At 40.9% G+C, this 14,039-nt stretch overlaps 1 protein-coding gene across 3 annotated transcripts in view; it reads left to right on the top strand.

Annotated features, from left to right (window-relative positions):
• ROCK2 (Rho associated coiled-coil containing protein kinase 2) overlaps positions 1–14,039 on the top strand; it is a 153,602-nt gene that overhangs the window by 129,394 nt on the left and 10,169 nt on the right. For all 3 annotated transcript variants that reach the window (XM_024192598.3, XM_024192599.3, XM_024192597.3), the window contains exons 29-33: positions 1,285–1,355; positions 2,400–2,488; positions 3,865–3,943; positions 4,203–4,464; positions 5,227–5,440. In XM_024192598.3, the coding sequence (XP_024048366.2) occupies positions 1,285–1,355; positions 2,400–2,488; positions 3,865–3,943; positions 4,203–4,464; positions 5,227–5,440 (715 nt within the window). The remainder of the gene's footprint in view (positions 1–1,284; positions 1,356–2,399; positions 2,489–3,864; positions 3,944–4,202; positions 4,465–5,226; positions 5,441–14,039) is intronic.

Genomic DNA, 14,039 nt, shown 5'->3' with positions numbered 1-14,039 from the left:
TTGTTATTCGATTCCCATTTGTACACATAGGAATGATTTCACCACCTGCTTAAAAGGGACTGGTGGTTACAGGGCCAGGGGATGTTACATTCCATGCATAGGCTGCTGGAACAAGATGCCCCTGTTAAAATCAAATGTGTTAGACCTTTGAATGTAGAGTTCCCGTGCAGAGGCAGAGATCTACAAGTATGATGATCTCTTCTGATATAGATAATCAGAAAGCAATTATTGCAGGTAAGCAGTTCTGCTTAATACTACTTACCTCACAAATAAGACAAATTCTTATCTTCAACTAGTTTGTAAGCAGGGGCAGGGGGATCTTGTGTGTTGATACAGTGCCTAGCACAGTGGGAGCATGATCCTGATTGATCTTTGGCTTCTACCACAAAACAAATATTAAATTACCGTTGAGATGTCGAGGCTTAATGTTTTTAAAACCACTTTGAAATCTTCAGAGAAAAGGTGGTTTAAAATATTCCTATTGTGAGAAACTAGCAGCAAAAGCTATTTCTTATTAAGCGGTTCAGGTGAGAGTATACTGAATGCAGTAAGGGCAAAAGGATTAGCCAAAGGTTGACTTCTTGTTACTGGTGAGAAAGCTGTAGTGATTTACACAGGTTCAGAGGAGAAGGTGTAGAGCAAGGAGTTCTAATTATAATGCCAAAACTCTTGTGATTTAGCTATTGCTGTTACTCAGGAAAATAGTTAATTTTATTTATAACCCACCGCAACTCCCACAGTAAATCAATAAATTTCCTCAAATATTAAATGTGTATAATAAAAGTATATATGTATTAAATACAAACTTTAATATACGGGCTTTAAAATATGTATTTGCTTATGTGTATTCATATTTAGAAGGTTTTTTTCCCCTCTAAAACTGAATGTTGTGTATTCTGTACTAATGTCTTCACACAAGCAATTTTAGTGGCTGGAGGCTGATAGTTAAATAATTATAGGCATTTAAAATCATAAATGTCTTTGTCTTATTTTTACTAAAGAGAATGTATGTGTGATAGCATAATTTTATAGTGAGACATTGGCTCTTTTTTCTTAGTCTGAATTACTAGTTTTTGAGTGGCATTATTTGCTAGTATTGGCTGTGCAATACAGCTTTTTGTCCTTGAAAAATCTGCTGTGATAAATGTTGCAAGGCATTTTGCTTATCAGGTTATGGTATTTGTATGTCTGCCTTATTCTTTCTAAATAAAGGCTATTTCATATGCATGGTGGTCTCAGATGAATGTGTGTTGTTTAAATACTTACTTTAATATTTATTTGCAGAATCGAGATTAGAGGGTTGGTTATCACTACCTGTCCGAAATAACACTAAGAAATTTGGGTGGGTGAAAAAGGTGAGAAATATAAATCGTTGACCTCTACTTAACAGATTCGCTGGATTTTGTATTAGTTGCATCTTTTTAAAGATGTGTGACTTCTTTCCTACATATATGTTCTCTAATCAGTCTTGAAGATAGTACGTGCACAGATCACTATTGATAGGTCTGAGTCTGTTAGGTCAGGGTACAGATGGCAGTAGACATTTTTTACGCACCTGCGGCTTACTGTTTGGTTATCTAGCAGTGAGGAGTCTGAACAGGATCCTAAGTCTATGAATAGACATATCCAAGGGCAGATTCCCTTGATAAGGGAGGAAGAGGTGAGTTCAGGTGCTTCCCTCTTCCTACCGGCATCACCTCCATTTTGCCTTGGTTCAACTTTAGTCAACTGCTCATCATCTAGGTGCTGATCCCAACAACACACTAGGATAGGTAGGAGATAAAGAACTGGATGTCTTCCCTGAATTGATGGTGTTTCAGCCTGTGGTGTAGCTCAAGCTTCCCTGATGTCTTTTTTTAAACACAGAACAGGTATAGCATAGGCGATGGTGGTGTCAGCTCTCTCTACCTACTCTACCAACCTGCCTATTCTGGACAACTTTTTGGGTGGGAGGTTTTCTCTTATCTACTCAGTCTTTGGCTCCTTTATTGAGACTACCAACAAATGTGCTAACTGTGGTGATTTTTGTGAAGGGGACACCTGTTCACTGTGTACAGGACCAATCTGAGTCAAAATTAAGCTAGCAACATAGAAACCAAAGGCTTTGTATCCTGTTAGCAGTTCTATTGGGTTCCATTCCTTTCATCTTTTTAAAATAGGTGTTTAAAAATATAAAGGTAGTTTGTTACCAAATTATCACAATTTTATGTCATTGTGATGTAAAGTATGACTTACTTTGTGCTCAAATTGTAGACCCAAACTACCATGCTATTATTGGCTATTTAATAATTAAATTATGAAATAATGTTATGAAAGTATTTGACTTGACAGAAATAAATACTTGAGATAAAGCCTGTATTTTAAGAACTATGTTAATACCTGTGTATCTTTTTTAACAGTATGTAATTGTAAGCAGTAAGAAGATTCTGTTCTATGATAGCGAACAAGATAAAGAACATTCTAACCCCTACATGGTGTTAGATATTGAGTAAGTATTATTACAGGAAATTGTGGTATACATTACTTTGTTAACTTTCAGGTGAACATTAGCAGATGGCTTGAAAAGAAAACAACTTTAGAAAATATTTTTGAGAGCTGATATTGACGCTGTTGTCATATGTTATTTAAACTATAGTTTGAGGTCAGTCAGTGTGTGTCTGACTACCCTCTTGGCTGACACACTGGGATCTAGAGACCTCCAGAACTAAGAGCTTGAGGAGCTATAGCTTGAACTAAAGAGCCAAAACTTTATAGCTGGGGGCTGTAACAACTCATATCCTCTGCAGATTGGCACAGAGTGGGGAAACTGTATCACACACTCGGCTGTGGGTTACAAGTGCAGTACATAAACATAAGAATGGCCATACTGGGTCAGATCAATGTTCCATCTAGCCCAATATCCTATCTTCCAACAATGGCCAATGCCAGATGCTTCATAAGGAATGAAGAGAACAGGCAATCATTGATTGATCCTTCCCTTGTTGTCCATTCCCAGCTTCTGGCAAACAGAAGCAAGCAACACTCAGAGCATATGGTTGCATCCTTGATCATCTTGGCTAATAGCCATTGATGGACCTATCTTCCATGAACTTACCTATTTCTTTTTTGAACCCCATTATAGTTTTGGCCTTCACCGCCTCCCCTGGCAACGAGTTCCACAAATTGACTGTCCATTATGTGAAGAAATACTCCTTTTGTTTGTTTTAAACCTGCTGCCTATTAATTTCATTGCATGACCCCTGGTTCTCGTGTTATGTGAAGGAGTAAATAATGCTTCCTTATTCACTTTCTCCATGCCAGTCAAGATTTTATAGACCTCTATCATATCACCTCTTTTCCAAGCTGAAAAGTCCCAGTCTTTTTAATCTCTCCTCATATGGAAGCTGTTCCATACCCCTAATCATTTTTGTTGTCCTTCTCTCTACCTTTTCCCATTCTAATATATCTTTTTTGAGATCGGTGACCAGAATTGCGCGGTATTCTAGGTGTGGGTGTACCGTCAATGTATACAGAGGCAATATGACATTTTCAGTCTTATTATCTAATCCTTTCTTAGTGGTTCCTAACATTCTGCTTAACAAGTGCAGAATGCAGCTATTCAGATTTAATTTGGCTCTTGTTGCTATGTGGTTTAAGGGTTGGAGATTGATATGCAGAGTTGGGAATAGGAGTTGAATAAAGTGGATTTAGAATTTTGTTTGTTGGCAATCTTTACATCACATTGATGTACCTTATTAGCTAAGATACAATTCAATTCCGTAATTAATTGTATATATTAAATCAGTACATATAATAATTAGATAAAACTCTAATATCAAATTTTTTTTTTGTTTTATTTTATTTCTTTGAAATCTGCTTCTACAGCAAATTGTTCCATGTCCGGCCAGTCACACAGACCGATGTGTACAGAGCAGATTCCAAAGAGATTCCTAGGATATTCCAGGTATGTAGTTATAAATTAGTGTTTTTAGAAAAATAAACTGGTAAAATTCCTTATGCAAATAAATGCAAGATGCTTCAAAAATATTTTTTTTTATTAAAGAAGGCACAAGTACAAATGAGAAAAGTAGATCATATAAATTGTCAGAAAATCTATTCTAACCTACTCTAATTTGTATTCCTGAATTTTTGCTAACTAAATAATTGCCCTTTACCTACACCCACTGTGTATGAATCTTGTGGTTATTTTGCTTTAACTCTAGATTCTGTATGCCAATGAAGGAGAAAGCAAGAAGGAACCAGAATTTCCTGTGGAGCCTATGGGGGAGAAATCAAATTACATTTGCCACAAGGGACATGAATTTATACCAACTCTGTATCATTTTCCAACCAACTGTGAGGCTTGTATGAAGCCACTGTGGCACATGTTTAAACCCCCTCCTGCTCTAGAGTGCCGCCGCTGCCATATCAAATGTCACAAAGATCACATGGATAAAAAGGAAGAGATTATAGCACCTTGCAAAGGTAAGTAGTGAATAATTGAATAAATGCATGGTTGCCAATTAACTACAGGGAATAATTCAGATACAGGTTTCTCATCATGATGTGATCTCAGATGAGCTCAAGGTAAAAGATAGCAACTGCTGGAGTGACAGATCCTTGGGTGCATATCAGGATTCTGTTAGGGAAGACCAGCTCACTGGAGTACAGTGACATTCAGCCAGCACAGGGACATGTGTGCCACATACTTGCAGTGCTGTCAACATCATAGGGAAGGGCTACCCAAAAAGGCTACTTACACAGTGGATTGTGTTGCATTTCGGTATGGGACAGAGATGTCAGTGTATGTGGCAATACAGATTATGACACTCAGAAAAGTTGCTCCCTCTGGGCTGAGTTCCACAGTTCTCTATGCTCAATATCTCTTATGGGCATATGAGATGGCTGTAACAGCATATGTTTGTTTCCCTGTATACCTGCTTCCTTAGTAACATGGAGAATAATCATCCTCTTATCCTCCAAATGGAAGAAATAAGAAGGGGGTGCAGACTGTGGATAGATTGGAAAGGCTCCTCTGGCAGGAATGTTAAAGGTGCTGTGGTATAATCTATACCCAAAGTAGCATTGTGATCATGGCAGCCCAAGTGGCAGCGTTATACTGTATAGCACCAATTGACTTCTACTCTGTGCAATTTATGAGAACCCAAGGATCTGGCCATTAGTTTTTAAGGTGAGCTCATGTAAAAAATTTAATAATGAGATTTTGTTTTTAAATTTCTCTTACAGTATATTATGATATTTCAACTGCAAAGAATCTACTACTGTTAGCTAATTCTACAGAGGATCAACAGAAATGGGTGAGCCGATTGGTGAAAAAAATTCCAAAAAAGCCTCCAGCACCCGACCCCTTTGCTCGATCTTCTCCTAGAACTTCCATGAAGGTACAGCCAAATCAGTCTATGAGACGGCCAAGCCGACAGCTTCCTCCAAACAAACCAAGGTAACACAAAAATTGCTATTAAAGAATGATAATTTTAAACAGTTTCCCACTGTGATACATTGTATTATATAAGTGTTATGGGCAATTCACAAAGATATCTTTTGTTTGTTTGTTTCCTTTTGTATTTATACTATGACTAATGAAATGTGAGACTATCCTGTCATCTTTTGTGAATTCCAGTATACAAAATATTAAGAAAGCTGTGTGAGGAAGCATGTTGCATTTCCTTATTTAAATGAGCCTATCTCTGAATTAAATCTACTGTATGTGTTATATAATAGGCAGAACTGGTAGCACTCATGTAAGGTTGCTTGACGCTTCACGTTATAAGATCCTGTTTTCAGTTGCTTATAACTTTGTGAAACTTTAACCATTTGGGTTGAAATTTCCTGTGCCAAGTGTCTTGGGAACATTGAAGCAAAAATAGTTCATCTGTTTCAGAGAGTGAGATTAGGGGGAAATATGTTGTTTTGCTCACGTTAAAAAAATTCTTACTTTTTTCATTAAGGTATTTCATTAAGAGGTAATTGTGCCTCCATGCTTTGGAGCAGGGAATTTAAATCTGTCAATGTTGGTTGCCTTTGTGTCAGGAATGTGCTTTTTGCTGTCCTGGGGGGGACCCAAATTTGACGAATTTACAAGCCTTTGAAAATTTAGTTCACACATGCTCAGTAGAGACTTGTTAGAGTTTGGCATCTAAATTTTCTGAAGATTTTGTGTGCACTGAACATGCTGCATCTCAGGGCTGCAGACGCTGAGTAAGATTTTCCCTGCAGGTGCTCCTATAGGCCATTGTGGTTCTTCTGTGTTCTCATTGCTTCTGTGGAGGCACTCAGAAACTAGGCAGTGTAGAGGAGGAGCAGTCTGACTTGAATGCAGAGGGGACAAGAGCCAGACCTCAGGGGAGAGGTGGGATAGTAGAAGGAGTAGATTTGGGCAAGGAACTATGTGGGAAGGAGAGGCTGGGGGATAGCTGGGGCTGGAAACGAACTGGCAGACTGGTGGGGAAGACTGGGACTGGCTAGAGAAGGAGACTGGGAGCCAGGGTGGAAACAGAGGTAGGGACAGGGATGCCAGTGCACAGTAGGAGGGGAGACTGGGACTGGTTGGACAATGAGACAGTGAGCCACGGGAGGTGAGATGGGACTGGTTGAGCTGAGAGACTGGGAGTCATGGCGGGGAGGGGGAGACTGGGACTTTGACATGGAGCCTGGAGGGTGAGTTTAGGACTGGCTGGTAAGGAGACAGGGACTGGCTTGAGCAATCCAGGGCTGTAAAGATTGGGACTGGCTAGGTGAGGAGATGGGGCAATGGGGAATGGAATCAGAGATTCCAGAATCTCGCCATTCCTGTGCTGTCTACAAATATCTGTGAAAACCTACTGACAAAAGCCTCTCTCCGCCCTCTACTCTAGTTCTAGAGGATGACAACATACTACTCTTATCAAGTGACAAAGAGTCCTGTGGCACCTTATAGACTAACAGACATATTGGAGCATTAGCTTTCGTGGGTGAATACCCATTTCGTCAGACGAAAGCTAATGCTCCAATACGTCTGTTAGTCTATAAGGTGCCACAGGACTCTTAGTCTGGATCTGTAAAAAGCGACAAACACGGCTACCCGTGTAACTGTATACTCTTATCAGTTACTCTGTTAGGTCAAGTGACAGAGATCTGTGCAGTGGATCTAAAGGTTCCAACCCTGCTAATTACCCTTGTGGGTGTCAATGTGATTCCACCGAATGGAATTTGTGTTTTTTCAGTTTGCTTTTTTGAAAAATCTAGGAGAGTAGACACATAGACACACTTACTTTAAAAGTTGCAATGTCAGCACTTCTTCAAACCATACCTCAAGGTTTCAGGTTGGGGAGCCAGAAAATGAGGAACACACAATAAATGCTCATCTGTGAAAAGTTTGGTATAAGTGACTTGCCCGCCATCACATAGGAACTTTGTGGCAGAGGCAAGTATAGAATCCATTTTCCCCATGGCAGCGTTCAGCTGCCTTCACCATGAAACCATCCTTTCTCTTCTTGGAGTGGTCTGCCTCATTCACCACACACATTCCAACTTCTGCAAAAAATGAAGTAAGGATCTGACAGACAACAACCTCATTCATTACACAACACTGATTCGTTGTCTGTGCACTGAATGAGGCAGGAGTTCTGTGGGGAAAAAGAGCATGTATGTGTGTAATTCAGGTCCCTATAATAATGCCTGTTCACAAGAGGGCTGAATTAAGGCAACCACAGAAGCATATTCAAGTGCTTAACTATCCTTATAATTAGAGATTTTCTCCTAATATCTAACCTAAATCTCCCTTGCTGTAGATTAAGCTGATTACTGTTTGTCCTATCCTCAGTGGACATAGAGACCAATTGATCACCATTCTCTTTATAATAGCCTTAATATATTTGAAGACTGTTCATAGATTCATAGGCCAGAAGGGACCATTGTGATCATCTGCTCTGACCTCCTGGATAACGCAGGGCCATAGAACTTCCCCAAAATAATTCTTGAGCATTATTTCCAATCTCAATTTGTCTAGCTTCAACTTTCAAACATTGAATCATGTTATACCTTTCTCTGCTACACTGAAGAGCCCATTATTAAATATTTGTTCCCCATGTAGATACTTATAGACTGATCAGGTCACCCCTTAACCTTCTCTTTGTTAAGCTAAATAGATTGAACTCCTTGAGTCTGTCACTATAAGATACGTTTTCTAATTGTTTACATGTTCCCGTGGCTCTTCTCTGAACCATCTTCAGTTTATCAACATCCGTCTGAATTGAGGACACCAGAACTGGACACACTGGTTCAGCAGCAGTTGCACCAGTGCCAATTACAGAAATAAAATAACCTCTCTATGCCTACTCTAGATTCCCCTGTTTATGCATCCAGGAATTGCATTAGCCCTTTTGGCTGTGGTATTGTACTGGGAGCTCATGTTCAGCTAACTATCCTCCACCCTAAAATCTTTTTCAGAGTCTGCTTCCCAGGATAGAGTCCCCCTAGCCTGTAAGTGTAGCCTACGTTCTTTTTCCTAGATGTATACATTTATATTTAGGCATATTAAAACTCATGTGTTTGCATGTACCCAGTTTACCAAGTGACCCAGATTGCTGTGTATCAGTGATCTGTCCTCTTTATTATTTACCACTTCTCCAATTTTTGTGTTATCTGCAAACTTCATCAGTGAGGATTTTTTTTTCCAGATCACTGATAAAATGTTAAATGGCATAGGGCCAAGAAGGAAATCCTTGTGGGACTGCACTAGAAACACACCTGCTCGATGATGATTTCTCCATTTATAATTACATTCCAAGACCCATTACTATTTCTTCAAATGAATGGTCCCTATGTATATTTCAAATGTGGGTACACATGTGCACCATGCACCTCAGTCTGGAGATCTTTATTAAATTGTGTCCATTGGTCTGCACATGCACAGTTCTTTTCGTGTTCTGAACCGAGGGCATAAGGGGCAGGGCAGACTGGCACCTATCTAGTTCCTTCTTACCGCTGCATGGTCTAAGTCAGAATCTTCTGTGTCTACAGCTTCTTCCCTTGACTCCTTCAGTCTGTAAATATATTGTAAATAGTTTTGGTATTTTATTCTTTTAGTGTTAACTACTAGTGTAGTTAGTTATTTTTCCCTGCCTCCTGGAAATCCTCACAGGGAAGTTAGGATTATGCCCAGAGTCCCAGGGTTCAAGAATTGCATTTTCTGCTGCCACTCCTTTTAGTGGATGACGAACACCAACACTGCCTTTACTGCCTAGGTGGAGTTCACATCTCATCTAAGTGCAGTATTGGCCTCTCCTTCCCTCTCAGAACTCATGAAAGTCGAGAGCTAAGGTTTAGAAAATATCTGATGGAGAAGACCATGAGACCTCAATCAGATCTGGGCCATGGAGACACACACCATGCCTCCTCCTTCCCCCCAAGTACATTGGCCTCAGTCAACAAGAAGTGTTCCTCTGAGCACAAGCTCAGGAGTCAAAGCTAAGACTTCCAAGCCTAAGGAGAAGGCTTCTCATGAGAGCAAGGGGCGTCTCACAAGCATAGAAACAAATCTTTTTCCAAAGCTTCCCTGAAGACAAGAGATCCCTCTCTGTCTGCATTCTTCAAAGTTGGGAGAGTCTTTGTGCATGGGTTCTGAAGATTTAGACCCAAGTAAACCTCCTCAGCAGGAGGAAGTGGTGCAAAGGAGCACGGATACGTCCGTTCTGGTATTGGTTCCAGTGTGTAAACTGAAAGGCAGACATCCCTTCGACATCCAGATCAGACCCTGTACCAATATAGTCACGGCCGTGGTGGGATCCAACTTCCACTGTGACCAGGGAAGCATCAGATCCAACAGTTCCACCAACTCCCACCAAACCCTAGGGTCGTTGGAGACCTATGTCTTTCCAAAGGACATTTTTGCTGTCCCCTATCATCACCCTCCCCCCTTGTGTCCCTCTTTATTCAGAGTCATAGTTACTTCAGAGAAGGATACAAATCTGCTCTTCTCTGCCACCCGCAACCCTGAGTACCCAATCACCGGTACTGTTGGTTACACTGGTAGTTCAGGATCAGACTTTTTCATCCGTTGAGTCGGAAGTTCCAGAAGGGCCCTAATCTTATCATTTAGAAACTGGCCCTCAGAATGGGGTTCCATTCTCCAACCAGATATGATTTTCCAAGACCCAGGTGCCACCTTGTGCCATGCGGTCCTCCTTAGCCACTTGATTCCTTATACTGGGGTCATTGGGGCCCTTGGGATGCCTACTTTATGCTTCTGGGATCAGTACGTGAGCCTTACTTACCATCTCCTGACCAACACCAATTGGCCCCATCAGCGTATGAGGAAGATGAAGTTGAACTGGATCTGACATTTCTGATGATTTGGGAGCAATTTCATGTTCTTCCCCAAATGAAGCAGTTACCCCATCTTTACCATCTCTGCCAGATGACCACAAGCAATATCAGGAGTTCCTACAAGGGGTGGTGTCTGAGCTCCAGATACAGCTTGAAGAGATTCAAGAGCCCTAACATAGATTTCTGGACATCTTGCAACCCTCAAGTCCCTGTTGAGAGGCCTTCACGATAAATGGGGCCATCGTGAATACAGCTAGAACAGTGTGGCACACTCCCGCTTCTTGTGCTCCCAATGCAAAGAGAGCTGAGATATGCTACTTCATTCCATGTAAGGGGGCAGAGTTTCTATTCTCTTGCACATGGCCCAACTCTCTGGTGGGTACAAGCAGCCACCAAAAGATCCAATGCAACATTCCAAAACTATATCCTTGGACAAGGGTGTTAAACAGCTCAGCCTCCTAAGGAGAAAAGTCTTCTCTTCCCCATCTCTCCAATTTGGAATGTCACGTTATCAGGCCCTTCTAACTAAATACAACTTCATTAATCATGCTTGTTGTTGGATTTTAAGGACAAGCTCTCTCAGGAAGATAGACCTCAGTTCCAGTCCATAATTGATGAAGGCAAGCTAGTGGCCAAAACCTCTCTCCAGACTGTAGTAGATCCTGCGCACGTTATGGCCATTGCCATGAGGAGGAATTCTGGGTTACAATCCTCAGGTTTTCCTAGAGAGGTGCAGAATACAATTCAAGATCTGCCCTTTGATACAGTTAAATTACTCTGTGAAAAGAGGATGCTTCTCTTCACTCTTTCAAGGACTCAAAGACAATGCTTTGTTTTCTGAGTATCTATACCCCTGCCCTTAAGAGAAAGCATCATAAGCAGGAGTACAGAGCAAGACTACCTCTTTAACCGTTTTACCACCAGTGCTTCCAGGAACCACCACTCAAACAACAGAGGGTACAAAGGCCTAAGTACACAGCTCCTGCGACATCCATTGCCATACTTCATGCTAACCCGCGGACGAAGAATTTCTTGTGACGGGACTGTCAAGATCCATTGCCCCTCAGTTTTTTGGAGACCCACAACTGGAGAGCTTTAACAACAGACAAACGAGTGCTGGAAATCATTCACTATGGCTATTTGATCAAGCTTCGGTCAACCCCAACCCATAAAAACCTTTTATGGGTCCTTTTCAGGGACAAATCTCATGACCAAATTCTGTGTCAAGAAGTGGACTCATTTCTCCACTGGGGAGCCATAGAAAGAGTTCCACCTCAACATCAAGGGAAAGCATTCTATTTCCCTTACTTCTTAGTCCCCAAAAAGAAAGGGGGATGGAGATTGATTCTCAACCTATGGTGACTAAATGTATTTATATGAAAATTTAAAATTCTGCGTGGTCATATTGGTATCAGTAATTCCCTCTCTGGACAAGGCCACGTGGTTCGTGGCTCTAGACTTGAAAGATGTATACTTTCATATAGACATTCACCCAGTTCACAGAAGGTTTCTCCGTGGTCATAACCATTAACAATTCAGAATCCTTCTATTGAGACTAGCTATGGCACCCAGGATCTTTATGAACGTCTTTTGAGTGGTGGGAGCTTGGATGAGAAGAAATGGGTTTACTGTCTTCCCATAGCTTGATGACCAGCTTCTTACAGGCAGATAATACAAGGAAATCCAGTTAGCAACCCAATTCCTCTACCATCTGCTATTTTCTCGGGTAATTTATGTCAACCACAAAAAGGTTTTAGGGACCCCTAGTAGGTCCATAAACAAGTCCAGAACAAGTGTATACATTCTTGACGTATACAGCAACACCTCTTCCCTTTTCCCCCCGCCTCTCCTTCCTGAATAAGATATAACTCTCCATACCACCAAGTCTCAGTGATAACAGTTAAGTCTTAATTTAGCTTATGTTCTAATTCTTCCAGTTCTTCCTGTTTATTCCCCATACTCCTTGCATTTGTGTATCCCTTATTGCTTCTTGAAACTATTGTAATTGTCCATTTTCCCTCTCATATCCCCCTAGCATCTAGCCCTCTGTGAAGGTCATTTTTTTAAATATACTGACCTGTGGGCATTTTTCATCTGCCCCCTTTGAACCTATTTTAAAGCCTTCCTCATAGGTTGGCAAGTCAGTGTCCAGAGATGCTCCTCTTCTTGGTCAGGTGGACTACATCTCTTACCAATAGTCCTCCTTCCTGAATGGCATCCCATTGTTGAGGAAGCCAACGTCCTCCGATCAATACCATCTTTGCAGCCATTTGTTCATCTCCAGGATGCATGTGTCCTTGCCTAGGCCCTTAAGATTCAGTCTTTCATATTCCCATAACTAATCTCCACTGGAAATTCCTGAGATTTGCTGTTACAGAGACCATTTTTAATTCTTATCTCTTCCCATCAGATTTTCATTTCTCTTCCCCTAAGTTTTTTTTCAAAGGTCTTGATAGTGGATTCTGTTATCTTAAGACAGAAGAAAATGTACTTGAAAATTTATCTAGATGAATGAATAGCATACTTCTCCTTAGTCTTCGGGTTATAATCAGGAGACGAGGGCTCTAACTTTATCTAGACAATTGATTTTTTTAAAAGGGTTCTGCTCAGTGCAGCAGTCTGTCAGAGGAGAGGATCAGCAAGTTGACTGATGTCTGCTCAAACTTCATTAAGAGAAATTGTTCAGTTGTGAGGGGTAATGTTCTCCATGATGCACAATACCACGGGCCAGTTGCCACTGCCAACCAGTGATCATAGCTGTGACGGGTTTGGTCACAGATATTCCCTTGGGACTGTCACCTGATGTGCTGAAATTACCTCTGAGCCTGTTTTCCCTGCCAGTTTGGGACTTCCAGAACCCCGCCTTGTTGAGCCAGACATGCTAGCCTGCTGCAACACAGACCCAGGGTCTGGGCCACACCCCTAAAGCTGCAGGCTTTAGGTGAAAACAGCTCTGCAGGTTACCTGACTCCAGCACCCAGACACCTAGCACCCAATGGGATCCAAACCCCAAATAAATCCATTTTACTCTGTATAAAGCTTATACATGGTAAACTCATAAATTGTCCGCCCTTCTATAACACTGATAGAGAGATATGCACAGCTGTTTTCTCCCCCAGGTATTAATCACTTACTCTGGGTTTACTAATAAACAAAAGTGATTTTATTAAGTATAAAAAGTAGGATTTAAGAGGTTCCAAGTAATAACAGACAGAACAAAGTAAGTTACCAAGCAAAATAAAGCAAAAACACGCAAGTCTAAGCCTAATACATTAAGAAACTGATTACAGGTAATATCTCACCCTCAGAGATATTCCAATAAGCTTCTTTCACAGACTAGACTTCTTCCTAAACTGGGCCCAATCCTTTCCCCTGGTACAATCCTTGTTAGTTCCAGCAGCCATCTCAGGTGGTAACTAGGGGTTTTCTCAAGACTGGCCTCCCTTTGTCCTGTTCCACCCCCTTTTATAGCTTTGGCACAAGACGGGAATCTTTTATTAAACTGATATTGACTATGTGGAAGTGAACATCAAGCTTTATTGACATGAGAAGTAAATATTGACACAGGTGAAGCTTAAAACAATATATAACTTGAGGGGCAATAAATCTTGATGTTCACCCCAGGAAGACTTCCTTACATTCTAGCATACCTTCAGAATATCTAGAAAGCTTTCCATCATAGTCATGAAATAAATTCCATGGTATTTAAATTTACATTCTAAATGGTAGACAAA

This window comes from Terrapene carolina, unplaced genomic scaffold (assembly GCF_002925995.2).
Source record: "Terrapene carolina triunguis isolate 2854851 unplaced genomic scaffold, T_m_triunguis-2.0 Scaffold42, whole genome shotgun sequence".
NCBI lineage: Eukaryota > Metazoa > Chordata > Testudines > Emydidae > Terrapene > Terrapene triunguis.
Note: the sequence above shows the minus strand (reverse complement) of the source record. Positions and strands in the feature narration are given on the sequence as shown.